At 48.6% G+C, this 14780-nt stretch overlaps 1 protein-coding gene across 1 annotated transcript in view; it reads right to left on the bottom strand.

The window, feature by feature from the left end:
- The window catches only part of Stk24 (serine/threonine kinase 24), a 56004-nt gene extending 52884 nt beyond the window's left edge, over nt 1-3120 (bottom strand). Inside the window, exons 1-2 of the mRNA XM_023715195.1 lie at nt 3106-3120; nt 596-826 (exon numbers count right to left, since the gene is read on the bottom strand). Of these exons, the coding sequence (XP_023570963.1) occupies nt 596-826; nt 3106-3120 (246 nt within the window). The remainder of the gene's footprint in view (nt 1-595; nt 827-3105) is intronic.
- Between the last annotated feature and the right edge of the window lie 11660 nt (nt 3121-14780).

Genomic DNA, 14780 nt, shown 5'->3' with positions numbered 1-14780 from the left:
GCATTGGGTCTTCTGTTTAACTGGCAATGTCAGAAATTATTGACCTGAGTCCCCCACAGCTCAACTTAACAGCATGGCTTTATTTCTTATATTTCGACTTTATACTTTTCTACTGGAATGTGTTAATTATTGATACTGTCCTACCAATTTGGTTTGAAACTGTCTCATTGCTATTTGTTTCTCAATAAAATTATGGGGGAAAAAACCCTCAAGTGATGACTAAAAATATCAAGAGATTCTTTCTCTTAGGTTGGCATGAGTATTACTACCCATGTGCCATCTTAAAATTAGGTGGTTAATGGTTATTGTTATAATATATAATATAAAGTATACTAAAGTATACTTCTGATGCCAAAATCCCACTCAAAAATACTTTGTTTGAAAGAGAATGCCTACATCAAACTCTTTTACCAAAAATATACTTCTAAGCTGCCATTTAAGATGATAAAATGATCAAAGCCAGGCTCTTTTGATCTCAAAGGTCGAAACATCTCTCCTTCCTCCGCAAACCTGCTATGCTGCTGGAGCCCACAACCCCACCAGCAGTTCAGCTAAGTGCTGCATAATGGAAAAGGGCGTTATTTTTATGCTTTACCTTCAGATAGGATCCATAGTATTTGGTTACGTATGGGCTGTCACACTGACTCAGCACTGTGATTTCTTGTTGAATGTCTTCTATCTCATCCTCAGCTTCTTCCAGATCGATGATTTTTATGGCAACCACCTTCTGAGTCCGATTGTCAATGCCTTTGAACACCTCGCCGAAAGAGCCCTTTCCAATCTTCTCAAGTTTTGTAAAAAGCTCCTCTGGGTCTGCTTTCAGGTTCTGTAGTAGAAAAAAAAAAAAAAAAGGAAAACTGTAATACTTCACAGCACCATGACTGTTTCTCCATCTTATGTTTTACACTGCGGGCCACAGTCCTGGGAGACTGTGTTCTGCGTCAAGGGTGAGGCTGTAATCATAGTTCTTCAGGGTCAGGACATAAGGGCTCCAGGTCTAATTAGACTATTAAATGCAGCAAGTGTTTAATAAGAACAATTACTCAGTTAAAGCAGGAAAAAAAATGGCCAAAACTTTGATATACTGGAAGTGAACACCTACATGTTTATAGGGATTTACTGCAAATTCTGCTGGCGCAGGGATGTAGCTCAGTGGTAGGGCTCTTGCCTGGCACACAAGGGTTTATCCCCATCAGGCCAAAGAAAACACAGGGTAGCAAGAGAAAACAAAGAAACAAAGGTTAAAATTTTAAAAAAAATCTACTCTTATCTAAACAAAATCTCCACTTTTTTCCATACCCTGCTGCCAAAATTTCCTAAATTTAGTTGGGTACTTACAGAAACACAGGCTAGCTAACAGGGTGAAAAGTACCCCCTACTTCTAACATACTGTTTTCAAGTAAGTCCAGTAAATACAACGCTACGTGTTTTTGTTTATACCCAGTGCCTTCGCCTGAACCACTGAAGCAACTGCAGAGAGTAAGCAGCCTGCTTTCTCTCATCATACGGATGCAGCACCCTCAAAATGCCTTCTCTGAGCTCTTAACTGCCAACCTGCAGGCTCCAAATGTACACACGCTGCCCATGCCCCACACAGGGAGGATACCTGCCCCGAGGTGCCCATCCCAATGGCCAATGTGGGGAACTGCCATCCCCAGGTGCATGTAGGAATGGGGATGGGGGGCCTGACAGACAGCAGAGCCAGGGACACTGTGGATCTCAGAATAAGCACCTCCCCAGCCCCAAATGACAGCAGCATCCTCGCCAAAACACCAGCCTGGAACCCTACAGGGCATGAAAGGGCCTGAGGCCACCCAACCCTACAGACACATCTATCCTCAGAACGCCTGCACATGGAAGGAGAGGATGTCAGGTCAACCTCAGAGTCTATTCATGTTTCACAGATGCTGTAGTGTCACTGGAAAGAACAAAAGGAGCAAGGTCAAGGACTAAAAAAGAATAAAGAGGAGAAGGAGGTGTTCACACAGGAAGAGGCACGGGACATGGCCCCAACAGCAGCACTGGGTTGAGCTTAGTGGGCTTCCCAGCCTGCCAGGTGCCCATCACACACTGGCTTTCCTGGGCAAAGTCCACTGGGTCCCAGTGACCACTTCCCAGGGAGCTGCTGAACACTAGTGGCCCATTTCCAACTTGACAAATGGTGCCACAGTGGCTCTCCAACAAAAACAGTGTTCGGCAATAATGCAGAAGCCAGGAGGCACAAACAATCTACTTCCACAGGGCCGCTGAGCCAGCCGTGGTGGCACGCATCTGTAATCCCAGCACTCAGGAGGCTGAGGCAGGAGGACATCAATTCAAGAGTTTGAGGCCAGCCTGGGCTATACAGTGACTTCAAGGCTAGCCTGAACTATATAGTGAAGCTTTGTAAGAAAAAGAAAAATAACACAAAAGGGCCCTGCTGAGATTTCACCGAGAAAAGTAAGTTCACAAATCTCCTGACCATCCTAGCAAAACCAAACAACTGAGCAATGCCCCCCATGCTGGGGGTCATGCGCACCATGAGAAATGTATCCTGAACTTACCACACAAAAGGGGCACATGGGAGACCATGTCACTTGGAGCTCTGGGCACTGAGCCCTGAGCCACAGCCTAACTACCAGCATCACACCACTGCGACCCCTGCACCCACGACCTGCTCAGCCACACACACAGCCACGGTGCTGATAATGAAACTCCACTCACCTTCATTTCTACTTAAAGCACTGCACACTCCACCACATTTCAACTGGGGGACTGACGGAGATGTCCTTAAACTTTTTTCCTGACCAGTGGCCAACAGTTTAGGTCATGAAACTGTCTCCAATGTCTTTTAGACATAAAACAAGCTCAGGAAGTCTGAATGGAGATTCCAGGCTTCAAAACCAGTCTAAGATCCTGCATTTGCCAAGAGAGTCCAGGCTCACAGTCCAAGCTAATTTCCTCAGTAGAAATAGTTTGGAAAGCTGGTGGACAGCCCGAAAATATTCTCTTGCAGTTATTTTAAAATGTGCCAAGTACTCCAGGTGAGCACCCTGACAAGGTCATGTTCAAGGAGGTCCACGCACAGTGTCAGTGGGCCCAAGCAAGGCCCTGCACCCTGCTCACCCTGCGCTCTGCCATCATCCCGCATCTCTACCCTCTTGCACAACACAGCAGCTAAATCTGAAGGGTTTCGGGGGCAGGGGTTCACTTCTTTTCTTAAGCCCAAAGGAAAAAAAAAAGTGAGTTCCAGCGGCTCCAAACTTCCATCTTCCTATCCTTCCCCTTACCTCCTTCCCTGCAGAATGAGGTGGGGTGGCCCTCCTTTTCTTCAAGGCCAAGCCCAGGAGCGAGGCTCTGGAATCCATGCTTCTCTCCTCCTGAATACAACCAGCAGCAGCCCTCTTCCCAGTTGCTCCTCGGTCTACCCTTCTGTCCTGGCTCTTGGCCCGGGATGCATGCTCAAGTTTCACCCACTCCCCCCTCCTCCTCCACTCCTTCCTCTAAAGTTCCCGGACAGTCACCTCCACCGCAGTCTGGAGCCTGCTGACTCTGGTCACCAGCCATGCAGGATGCAGTGTCCTGCGAGGGCACCTCACCATGCAGGCCCTCCTCTTGTAATTTTCCAGCCCTGGGCAACCACACCAGTTCTGCTCTTGGTTCTCCCAGCACCCCCAGCTCCAGAAGAACCTCCACACACAGACTAGCTAGGGAGACATCCATGGTTCCAAGTTAGGCACGCTGTTCTGTCTCTACCTTTCTCCCTGAACATCAGGCAGTTCCAGACTTGGGTGGGAGAACACTGGTTCTCCAACCCACCTCTCCAGAATCACCTAGGACATGCACACAACAACAGTCACCTTTAGGGTCACTGCATTAAATTTCTGCATACGAAATGCTCACAACACAGACTCAAGCCCTGCCGCTGGAAAAGGACCTCCAGGAGTCATGATGTGCATGCACGGTACCATCCTTTCTACCAGGACAGCTCAAACTAAATGGACTAAAAAACCCTGCCACTTCCCTTGCCCCACAGCACTCCTCAGCCTCACACTGCCGCCTTTATGGACAGTAAGTTGAGGGAATTGGGGGACCATGTGTTTTGCCTCCCCATCCATGTGCCTGGACACCAGGCGTGGTGTGAAACTGAGGTGGTCACTTAAGTGTCCTAGAGTGCTAAGCAAGGACAAACAGGATCCTGGGGAGACATCAGGAAGAAAAGCCTAACTCAGAGGACATTCTGAAGGGGGCTGGGGACAGCATCTCTTACTGACAAGAGTGAAGAAGGGTGATAAGGGCCTGGTGTCTTTAGCCAGAAGAGAAGTGGCCATGGCTTTCATTCCCATGCGAGAGTCTCACCTCTCAGCAGTACTGGAATCACCTGGAAGGCGCACGGGACCGCAGGCTGCCTGCCCCTGCCTCTTGGGGTAGGGCAGAGAATCAGTGCATACCCCAGTGACAGCATGGCATCCCTGCACCTCAGCTCAGAACTGCGCAGAGCACAACGGTGCAGCCAAGGTGACTGTACTGAATGGGCCATTTACGCAAACCTTCCGATGCTGAAGAGGACAGCATGTTACAAAAATAACTGGGCCTGCCTCTCCACGTCCATGCCCCATGAATGTGACTTTGGCACTCCTCCTGAGTACCAGCAGCAAAAGACCCAGCAGTCACTTCCTGGAGCATGCAGAGGGCCCAGAGTGTACGTGAGGTCATCCTAGGCCGTCAGCAAAATGCAGAGCCCCGAGGGCCAGCAGAGCAGCAACACACAGGCTCAAGAGAAAGACCAAACCACCATACAAAAGACAGCTCGTTTAAACACCACACTACACACCAGTGCTGCCCCAGCCGCCCATCCCGACTCCAAGGCAGGATGGCTAGAGACCACTTCCCACACGTCTCATTCCGTCCCAGAATCTCTTCCTGCCCTACCACTGACTGCTGAGATGACAGCTTTTTAGTTCACAGTTCCACGCATGCAGAGAAGTTGGAGAGCTGGCAGCCACACCCACATCCAGCCCTGGTGTAGCCTGCCATGTGCTGGGGCAGGAGGATGGCAGGAGAGGGATAGGAGCCCTGGGCCAGAAGGCAGGCCGACAGATCTTCACCATTATTCACCCCGTGTCCACATCCCCATGGAACGCTGCTGCCCCCAGAAAACACGGAGCCTGCATCCCACCCAGGAGCCTGGCAGCCTTGTTTCCCATGGAGATGTAGCACTGCCAAGGTTAAGCCTTCACTGAAACCCTTGTGGAGCACCTCCATCACCAGACAGACCTGTCCCGGCCCAGCTATCTGCTGTCTCCACCAAGACCAAGATCCAGTCAAGCACTCTCCAGCAGCCCACAGCCACAGGAGTGGGCCCCAGAGAGGCCAGGGACCCCAAGGTGATACAAACTAAATCACAGTTGTTTCAGGTGACCAAGTTTTTGGATGATCCCTGACCCAAAAGGTAAGAGTATGCAAGAGAGAAGGCTGCAGGAAAGAATGTGCCCACTCCTTGGAGACAGGAGCTGGGAAGGGCAGGCAGGAGTCTTCCACCTCGCAGGGAGGGCTGGATTATAACAATCTGCCTGGTTCCTTTACCTGGCTTGGCATCACAGAGAAGCAGCTGTTTTGACTTTTACTGTCTTCCCCAAAGCCTTTCCAGGAGCTGGCCATCTGTACACAGTGACCCACGTATCCTCAGTATCCAGCTGTAGAACAGGCTGAACTGCCCCTGGCAAGAAGGGAGACATCTGCTAAGACTGTGACTCCCACACGGGAGTGGCCCTGTGTGCTGGCAATGCTTGCCTAAGCTCATTACCATACGGTGTCACCATGTCCAGAAGAAAACGCCAAAGATGACCTACTTCAAATGCTGCCAGATTGTTCTCTGAGAAAGAAGATCTGCTTAGCAAGAAAGATGCCACTATGCCAAGGATCTCGAGAAATTTCTGGGTAGACAGGTTTCTGCAGAACAAGACTAGAAGGCCAGGCCAGGCCTGCCCCGCCCCACCCCACCCCACCCCACCTCCTTGCCTTGGGGCCTCCTCCTCCTCCTGCAGAAAGGAAGGTTGGCAGGGCAGCAGCACATACACAACCGCCTCCAACACTCACCTTTCCCAAGACTGGGGGCGACTGGGGAGGGGAGAGAAGAGTCAGGCTCAGTGCTAGTTGCACACAGCCCCAGGGAAGCACCAGTGCAGGGAAGCACTCGGTATCCAGCAAAAACATGAGGAAGAGCAGGCGTCCCAAGGACAAACTTACTGAGCTTCCAGTCCCCTTAGCTGCTTCACAGTCGTGCGCCTGTTTCCTCCTGAGGAAGGGTGCAGGGACAGAAAAGAATAACAGAACATAACGCCATCCATCTCAAGCACAGCTAAGGGTGAAGGTCTAGCACCCACTACTGCATCCACACCAGCTGTGAAGCCGCAACCAAAGGCATTTGTTGTGGTGTAAAAGTCCGCCCGGAAATTCACGCTGAAACTGAACTGCCACTGTACAGTGCTAGTTGCTGGTAGGCGGGCCCTTAAGGGGAGACTGTGAATGGATCAAGGTCACTGCTAAGAAAATGGGTTCCTGATGAGAGGACGAATTCAGCTGACTTCTCTCCCTGTCGCAAGGATTCTTTTGTGTCTCTAGAGTACTCACTACCCTGCTGCCATGTTAGGACATAGCTTAAAGGCCCTCAACAGATGTTGGTGACACAATCTCAGAATTCTCTGCCCTTAGAACTAGGACAAATTTCTTTATTATTTACCCAATCTGGGTACTCTGTAATAGAAACAGAAAATGCACAATGACACTCAAATATAGTACTTACCTAACAACAAAATCTTTAACACCCACTTAGGAAACAGCCCAATTCCCACTTGGAAGAGTTTCAGGGTTTAGTGAAAACTTTACAGAGCAATGACATTTGCCTTTCCTACTTCTGGGAGCTTTACTTCCTTATCTTTTCCCTTGTCCTTTTCATCTTGCCCAAGCCAGACCATGTGTCTACATTTCAGTCAGCTGAATCCTACCTACTTCCTTTATGTTTAAATCTAGTCTTTATTTTTAATTATAAGACTTAGGCAAATCAAGGCATTATTCTTAATCACATTTAAACCAAACCATTACCAACTGACCAAGATGAATAGAAGATGTATTTCCCAGGTAGAAAACCAGTCTGAGAAGTCTCCCAAGCCATCCCTGATCGGCCTATGAAAACCCTGTCCTGCTCAAGGACCTGAAGACAGCTGAAAAGCCAAGTGCAGGGGCCCAGGTGACCCTCTACCTAACAGCTCCATAGAATCCCCTCAGCTGAAGAGAGTAGGTAGATCCTCTTGGTGCAAGCAGCCACCCCGAGCCTGGGCTCCCCCAGAAGCCCACAGCTACAGAAAATCATACCCACAGCACAAGTACTGGTCACACCAAAACATCTCAATGAGTGTAGCAGCGTGCTCTCCAGCCCCGGACAGCAGCTGCCAGAGGTCTCAGATAAGAGCTGTCACTAGTAAGATCTAAGGAAAAGGCCCATCCAAATTCAATTCTGATGCTTAGAAATCAGACTGGAAGAAAAATCTCAAATGGTCAAATTCTAGTATAAAATCCTTGTTGCTTGTGGATACGTCTTTTTTAGTCCTCAATCTGCCTTTTGCATACATAAAGAAACTCTCTTAATTGTTCAGTTATTCTGAATAGCTGACCACGAAATACAAAGAGTGACAACCCCACATCTAGACAAAATGGTAATGAACTCTAAAAGAGTGTGGATGAAAATTACAAAATCAATTTCTATACATTTAAGTGACTGTCTCATTGAGGTGATTCCGAACACAGGCATGGCAGTGACAGGTGGCACAAGTCATCCTAACACGTGGTTCACTATCAACCAGCTACTTCCCACTTGGCAAAATGTCGCAAGAAAAGTAAGCCTGCTGGTAGCAGTACCCCATGCTTGGCTAACCAGGTGTCACTACCACATGTGTCCAGATGTTGGTTGGGGAATTCTAAGAAACTATCCATGGATCCTATCTCCAAATAAAATGGGCAGGAAGCATAGCCCAGTGTAGCACTGCTGCCCAGCATGCAAAGTCAATCCTCAATATTATCTGTACCACCCTGACCCCCGCTCCAGCACTCTAACACAGTAGAGTGGAAGACAGGTAAAATGTTCCCTACTAGCCAAATAATGGAATATTGGGTTTGGTCTTTAAAATTTTTTATAACATGGACCCAAGCAAGACAGTAGTATTTAGGGGCAGAAGCCTACTGGCTAGCTTAAAATTCCAGCTCTGAACTCTGCCTACTCTGTGACCAAGGCTAAGCCACTGATAATCCTTTTGTTGCATCCATAATTGGGGTGTACAGAAATACTAGCCTCTTGGCTTTGTCTTGAGGATCCAATCAAACAGTTTACATAAAGCTGATGGGCCCAGGGTCTAGAGGATCAATGAACACTTAACCAATGTCCTACTATTGGGAATTTGTATTTGTATTATAGAGAGAAATGACCATATCAAATGAAACCTTAACATCAAACAAAAAGCTGTGTGCACATCCGGAACTGTACATACAAATAACCGACAAATAAAGGACACAGCATCTGTATACAGAAACAAGAAGATGGGAGAAAATAGAACAAAAATAGTAAGTAGGAAAGAGGAGGAGAGAAAAGCAAGGAGGAAGGAGAGGGAGGGAGAGATTTTGATTTTGAGGTCCTGCAAATGAGTTTAACCCCACTCATACAACCAATCAGTGCTGTTCTTTCTTTCCTTGTCACTTCTGTCGCTGGTACCCTGAACCCTGTTACAGTTGACCACTCCTGACATCTCCACCCCAAACCTGGTTCCTGGTCTCCTCTATTTCACCTCAAAAAGTCCAGAGCAGGGAGGAAATGAGATCATGGTCACGAGGTTCACACCCTGTAGGACAGTGATGCAGGCATGTGCCAGGAAAGAGAAGGCCTGCAGGCCACTAGTGAGGACAAGGAAAGACAGATGGCAAGGTCAAAGTCGAGAGCACTTAACCAAGTTCCCTGAGCAGAGGCTGCTCCCTGCACTGGCTACCCACCACCAGTGGTCAGGTGACAGCCCACACCCCACTTCAAATCCAAATCCTCAGTTGTCCCTGTCTCTTTAAAGATAAGGAAGCCACAGGCATCACAACCACACACAGGGACCTTTCCTGAGGAGGGGCCAAATGCAGTCACAAGGCAGAGCTCAGAATGAATAGAAGACATGTGACCATCTGAGTCCTGAGGAAGAGGCACTGCCGCCCAGTGCTTGCCAGCCATGCGGCAGGGCCTGCCTGCACCTGCCATGAATGCTCAGGGGCTTCTCAGATGTTACCCTCAAATCCTCCAAGATGGGGAGAATACCACTCCCACTTTATTTATTTATTTTTTGAATGATTTTTTTTTTTTTTTTGCTCCGAATGCCTTCAGGGCAGGTTTGGCTGGCTTGAGCTGTGGGGATCCAACGGCAGCAACCTGAGCCTGACTGCTTTGTTGAAGCAGCCACTTAAAGAACTGAGCTAAGGGGCAGGCCCCCATCCCCACTTTATAAAAACTGCTGTCTCCCTGTTCCTACAGCCAGGTCAGTATTCTGTGTTGCCACCAGACACACCTTGCTCCTCCAACTGTCACCTGAACTTCTCTAGACCAGACTGGAGGACAAGAAGCAAATGAGGACACTGAAGATGGCAGAGCTTCCCATATTAACACTGAAGCTCTCTGAGCTAATGGAAAGGGCTCCACAGAAGCCTCTAATAGGGGCAGTGTCTGTCCTCACAAAAGTCTATGTCTGTTACGCACATGGAAGGTCCTACATTCCAGAAGCGCAGTCAGCCCAGCCCCATAGATTAGTGACTCGTACCTACTGCCCACCTTCCCACACTAAAGTAAAGCAATAATACGTGGTTCTCCTTCCATTCACTGCTGCAACAGTCCTGGGTTCTTCAGGCCAGAGTTAGGACTCTTCTACCTTACAATGGCACAGAATTGAGTCGTGTGTGGTGCAGACCATACTGAGAACTTTGAATATGGATCTCTGCCCGTGCAGATCTCTGGCAGCAGAGGGAAGCACAGCTGGTGCCCAGCACCTGACACTGCAGAAGGCCCTGATGCTCCACCTGCACGTTTGGTCCGGTAGGTGGGGTGGGTTAACTGCATTTTCAGCATAGGATACGTTCAAATTAGGAGGGGTTTAGTGGGCTGCAGCTCCACCATGAGTCGAGGACCACCTGCACATCTACCTTGCAAGCTGGCTGAACTTCAGTAAAAAAGAAACAACCATTCAAACCAGCCTGCACCCTTGAGAAAGCCAAAAGGTGAGTACTTGCATGCTCCCTCTCATCTAAAACAGAGGCAAATGCTGGCCCTCTTGGCCCAGTCTAGTCAGAGGGCAAAGCCCGCCACTGCAGAGTGGCTCTCAGGATTTGGATGCCTTTCAAGAGACTCACAGTGCATGGTGTCCTACCACCCTTGAGATGTACAAAGGGAAATTTCAGAGCTTTGTCCTCTGGAGCCTGTCCTGCCATAATATTTTATTTCACATCCCTAGAGAGCCTTCATTAAAATAGTTGTATGATGACTTAAGTGTTTTATATTTTTAAACCTGAGTAGCTATTACCATTTTCTTTTGACCATTTCTGGCCATGAAAAATGCATATGGCATTACTAAGCAAATCTCAAAGTTATTTAGCTTCAAATGTGCAGCTTACATAAACCACACTAGATCACACTAGGAGCTTTCGTTCACCTTCTTCCACAAAAACAAAAGAAGGCTCAGATTTTCACACTAAACACTTGAATTAGAACACCACAGATGCAGGTGAAGATGTTTCTTCCTTGGCTAGCCTTCATCCCTGATGGTGCTAAGAACAGGTTCTTGGCACAAATCATACCACCACCCAATGGCATCTACTGCCAGCATGGCCAACATGGCCTCCATCTAGCTACCTTTCATGTAGCCAGGAGAAAGGGACCTGTGGCGACGGCATGCTCCGCAATCCCAACTGTCACCAGCAGTGACCTCCCAAGACAGCCCCACCCACTGTGTGGGCAGAGCTCAACCAGGGCTGCGTAAAAGGTGCCTTCAAGTCCCAGTCCCCAGCAGCAGCAGCAGCAGCGGCATCAGACTTTGGGGAGGGGCTCTCCAGGTGACAGGAGCATGTGGCCGGGCTGAGTAGTCCAGGAGATGTCCCACTCTCTCTGCAGGACATTCCACTGCAGCAGAATCCCTAGCAATCTTTCATCCTGGCCCCTGGCCCCTGGCCTCTGCTCCCTGGGGAAGGAATCACATCACACAGGAATACCCCTGCAGCTGTCTCCCTCTGCCACCACTTCTCTCCAGCTACACCCAGAGCCGGCATCTATCTCACCTGTAGTCCCAAATGGTATCTGGGGTAGGAACTAGCTGGCGAATTTAACATCTGCAAAATACAAATCCTTATTTACCAAATAAATGATTTTGGTAAATCATGCCCAAAGAAAAATTGAAAGAACTGAGAGATTTTTCCCCCCAGTCTTCAAACATTCTCTCAAAGAAGACTCACTGTTAAGCGACAATAATTTTTTAAATGTAATTTAAAAATGACAATAATTTTTAAAATCTGAGGCCTACATCACACGTTTACACAAAACTCGCTTTCCTTCCAAGATAGTAACTTGCTTCTCACTGTGAGCAAGGTAGGTTCCTCCTCGCCTAGTCCCAAGAATGGCAGCAATCAGCTTTATCCCTAAGCTCTTTAAATATATTACAAATGCCCTACATCCCATCATGCCCTTCAGAGTATATACTTTATTTCAACCCTCCTATAACCAAGTAATCTAGAGAAAATCTGAATAAATATTCTACAGTATTTGAAAAAATCAGATAAGTGCAATAGATGATAAATTCTACAAATTTCCATGTTTTGGCCAACAGTCAAACCACCAGAACTCTTCTCAAAACTCTATTCCTTAGTTTGTTAATACTTAGTACCAGCAACTACTATCTTTGAGTGGGCTGCTCAAGATAGAAATTGTTCTAGCTGAGGGGTTTGCAGGTTAGCTCCATTGTCTAAAGCACCTACTCAAGCAAACTCAGGCACAGAGGACCATGGTTCAATCCCCAGCACCAAATGCCACCACACCAGACCCACCCTTAAGGCAGCCTGGGCCAGTCAAAAAAAAAAAAAAAAAAATGTTTTAGCTGATGCAAAATGTTTTTTTAAAAAAAATTTTTTAAGCATTTAAAATGGGGGAGATTCCCATACAAGAGGTAAGTGTTTCCCTTGTGGCCTCAGAGTCTGATGCACACACCCCACCTGACCTATTCCCTTTGAAGCTGTGGGGAACAGGAGCAAGCAGGGCTCACGGTACCCATGGGCTAAAGACTTGCAGCCCATTCATGGGGTGGCACACTCCTTGGCAGAAAATAAACAAAAGGCTCTTGGGGCCAATTAGTCTGCTGACACCCTGCCCATGCCACACACTCCAGGCACTCTGTTAGACAACGTGTCCACAGTCCCTTCTGCCACCCAAGGCTGAGGTATGACAGCAGAGGGAGATGAAGCAAGGCTCAGGGTTCCAACAGACTCGTGGCCACAAAACTGGGGCAAGCCCAAGCTGGAAGACTGCCATTCCCAATACCCAGAAAGAAACCACTGGTCCTGACCAGGTTCTCCAGAGGTTGTAGATATAACAGAAGGCTTGCTAAATGGCAGAGAGGAAAGCAGTTTTTCTTAAGATGCTAAGCAGACCTAGATATGACAAAGAATATACAACGCCTCCACAATAAATTCTGTGTTGAGAAATGAATCCTGGCTCTTTTATTAAAACCAAAATACAGAGACTGGGCGTGGTGGTGTGCTCCTATAATCCCAGCTTTTGGGAGGCTATAAACAGGCAGATCACTATGAGTCTGATCTAGTAGTGAGACCCTGAACATCCTATAGACCCTTCCCTAAAATAAAAAAATAAAAAATAAAAAAAAACATATTCCAGGCCCATTAGCATCAAGAGTGACAATTCCTGCCTGCCCTAGAGGCTCCACCCTCACACTACAAAGGCACTGAGTGGAGAATCTTCAAATGCAAGCCTTTCTAGACCTTGTAGTAACTCCACAGAAAGGGACCGTATCCTCACAACACAGCAGAGGAACCCCAGAGCAGACCTACGCAAGCCCACACCACACCAGGCCATGGGGTGGCAAAACCTGTCAGTCAGTCCGGGCGTGGTGGCACACACCTGTAATCCCAACACTGGGGAGGCTCACTATGAGTCTGGGCTGCACAGGGAGACCCTGTACCACATACATAAACGAGAAGAAAAAAAAACCTGTCCGTGATTGCACGAGCCCCCTGGAGAATGCATGCAGCTCCCTTCATTCCAGGGGTCCCCTCAAAGCTTGCCCTGGTTGCCACACTAGAATACTACCTGAGCAGAAGGCATAAAGCCTGATGCAGCCTCAGCTGCCCACAAGAGAACCCACCTTCCCATGGACAATTTATAAAAGCCGGAAGTGACAAGTAGAAGGCACTCCACTTGTCAGACCAAACAGTTTTGGTGAGGGCAAATTCAAACAATGTAAGCATTTCCTTGACCTGAAGTCTTTAATGCTAACGTCACAGGCAAACAGGCATACACGTACCCTGCCTACCACAAAAGTGGCAATGCACATTCCAGTCCTAGATGAGCGGCAAGTGCAGGAGAAAATACAAGCAATCAAGATGCACGCATTATCTGCCAAATCCTACATCTCACAGCAACCCTGCAGGCTCTATGCCAAGCAGTTGGGCGCCTGGCAGCCCAGCCGGCTGTCTCGTGCAATGCAGGGAGGGCTAAGGATTCCGCGGTGACATTTTGGCACAGGGCCACTCAGCACGCTCCAGAAGAGCTGCATGGGTAAAAGATCTCCGTTAGATATCCTTTTCTCTTTCCTTCTCTTTCTTTCAACAATCTTTTTACAACGTAAAAACCACTCTTACTTCATGAACTGACAAAAGCCATCTAAGAGAAGTGGTAGTTTGCCAAACCCCACACTAGACCTTCAGATAGTGGCTACAAAACACTTGGTCTGTCACTAACTCCGCTGTGGATGCCACAGGAGAAGTCAGGGCCTAAACCAGGGCCTGAGCCAGGGGGCTGCCCTTGATGCTGAGAAGCATTTCTCATACATCACGACAGTCTTGAAATACCCCACCTGCTGAGTTGGCGCAGGCTCCTTGGTCTGTCCTCCAGCTGATGATGGGCAAGAGGAGAGAAAGAGAACCACCTGGGTGCTAATCCGACCCCAGGGCTTCTGCACATCGGCCCTGGCACGATGGTCCCTGTATAGATGAGCAAATGGGGCTGAAGAGTCCCTTGGCCCAGGGCACAGCAAGCTCTTCAGCTCTAAGGCCAATGACCTCTGTCAAGGACACTCATCTTCCCAGCCAGTGCAGTGATGGGAATCTCTGTGGAAGAGAGTTTGGTCACATGGTCCTCAGGTGAGGCCACATGGACCGAACACACAGCCCATCCCCCGCAGGGCTTGCCCCAGGCTCCACTGCCAGAGCTCACCTCTAGGCACTGTGTGTGCCCCAATCTGCCAGTGTGCTCACTCCACACTGCACAGTGCCTGACATGCAGCTGCACATGAGCTTCATTCAGCAGAGCGGCAGACAGCCCTCCAGGTGCTGAGACAGGCTGGGCACTTGTCTGAGAGGCAGCCACACTGCCTGGAAGGTCAGGATTCAAAGCCAGGTACAGGACAAGGACAGGCAAGAGAGGCAGGAAGAGGCGAGCAGGCAAGAACTGCTGCACCCCTCTGTAGAAAATGATGGACAGAGGAGAGGGGCGGCAGCATTCC

This window comes from Octodon degus, unplaced genomic scaffold (assembly GCF_000260255.1).
Source record: "Octodon degus isolate 3935 unplaced genomic scaffold, OctDeg1.0 scaffold00039, whole genome shotgun sequence".
Lineage (NCBI taxonomy): Eukaryota > Metazoa > Chordata > Mammalia > Rodentia > Octodontidae > Octodon > Octodon degus.
Note: the sequence above shows the minus strand (reverse complement) of the source record. Positions and strands in the feature narration are given on the sequence as shown.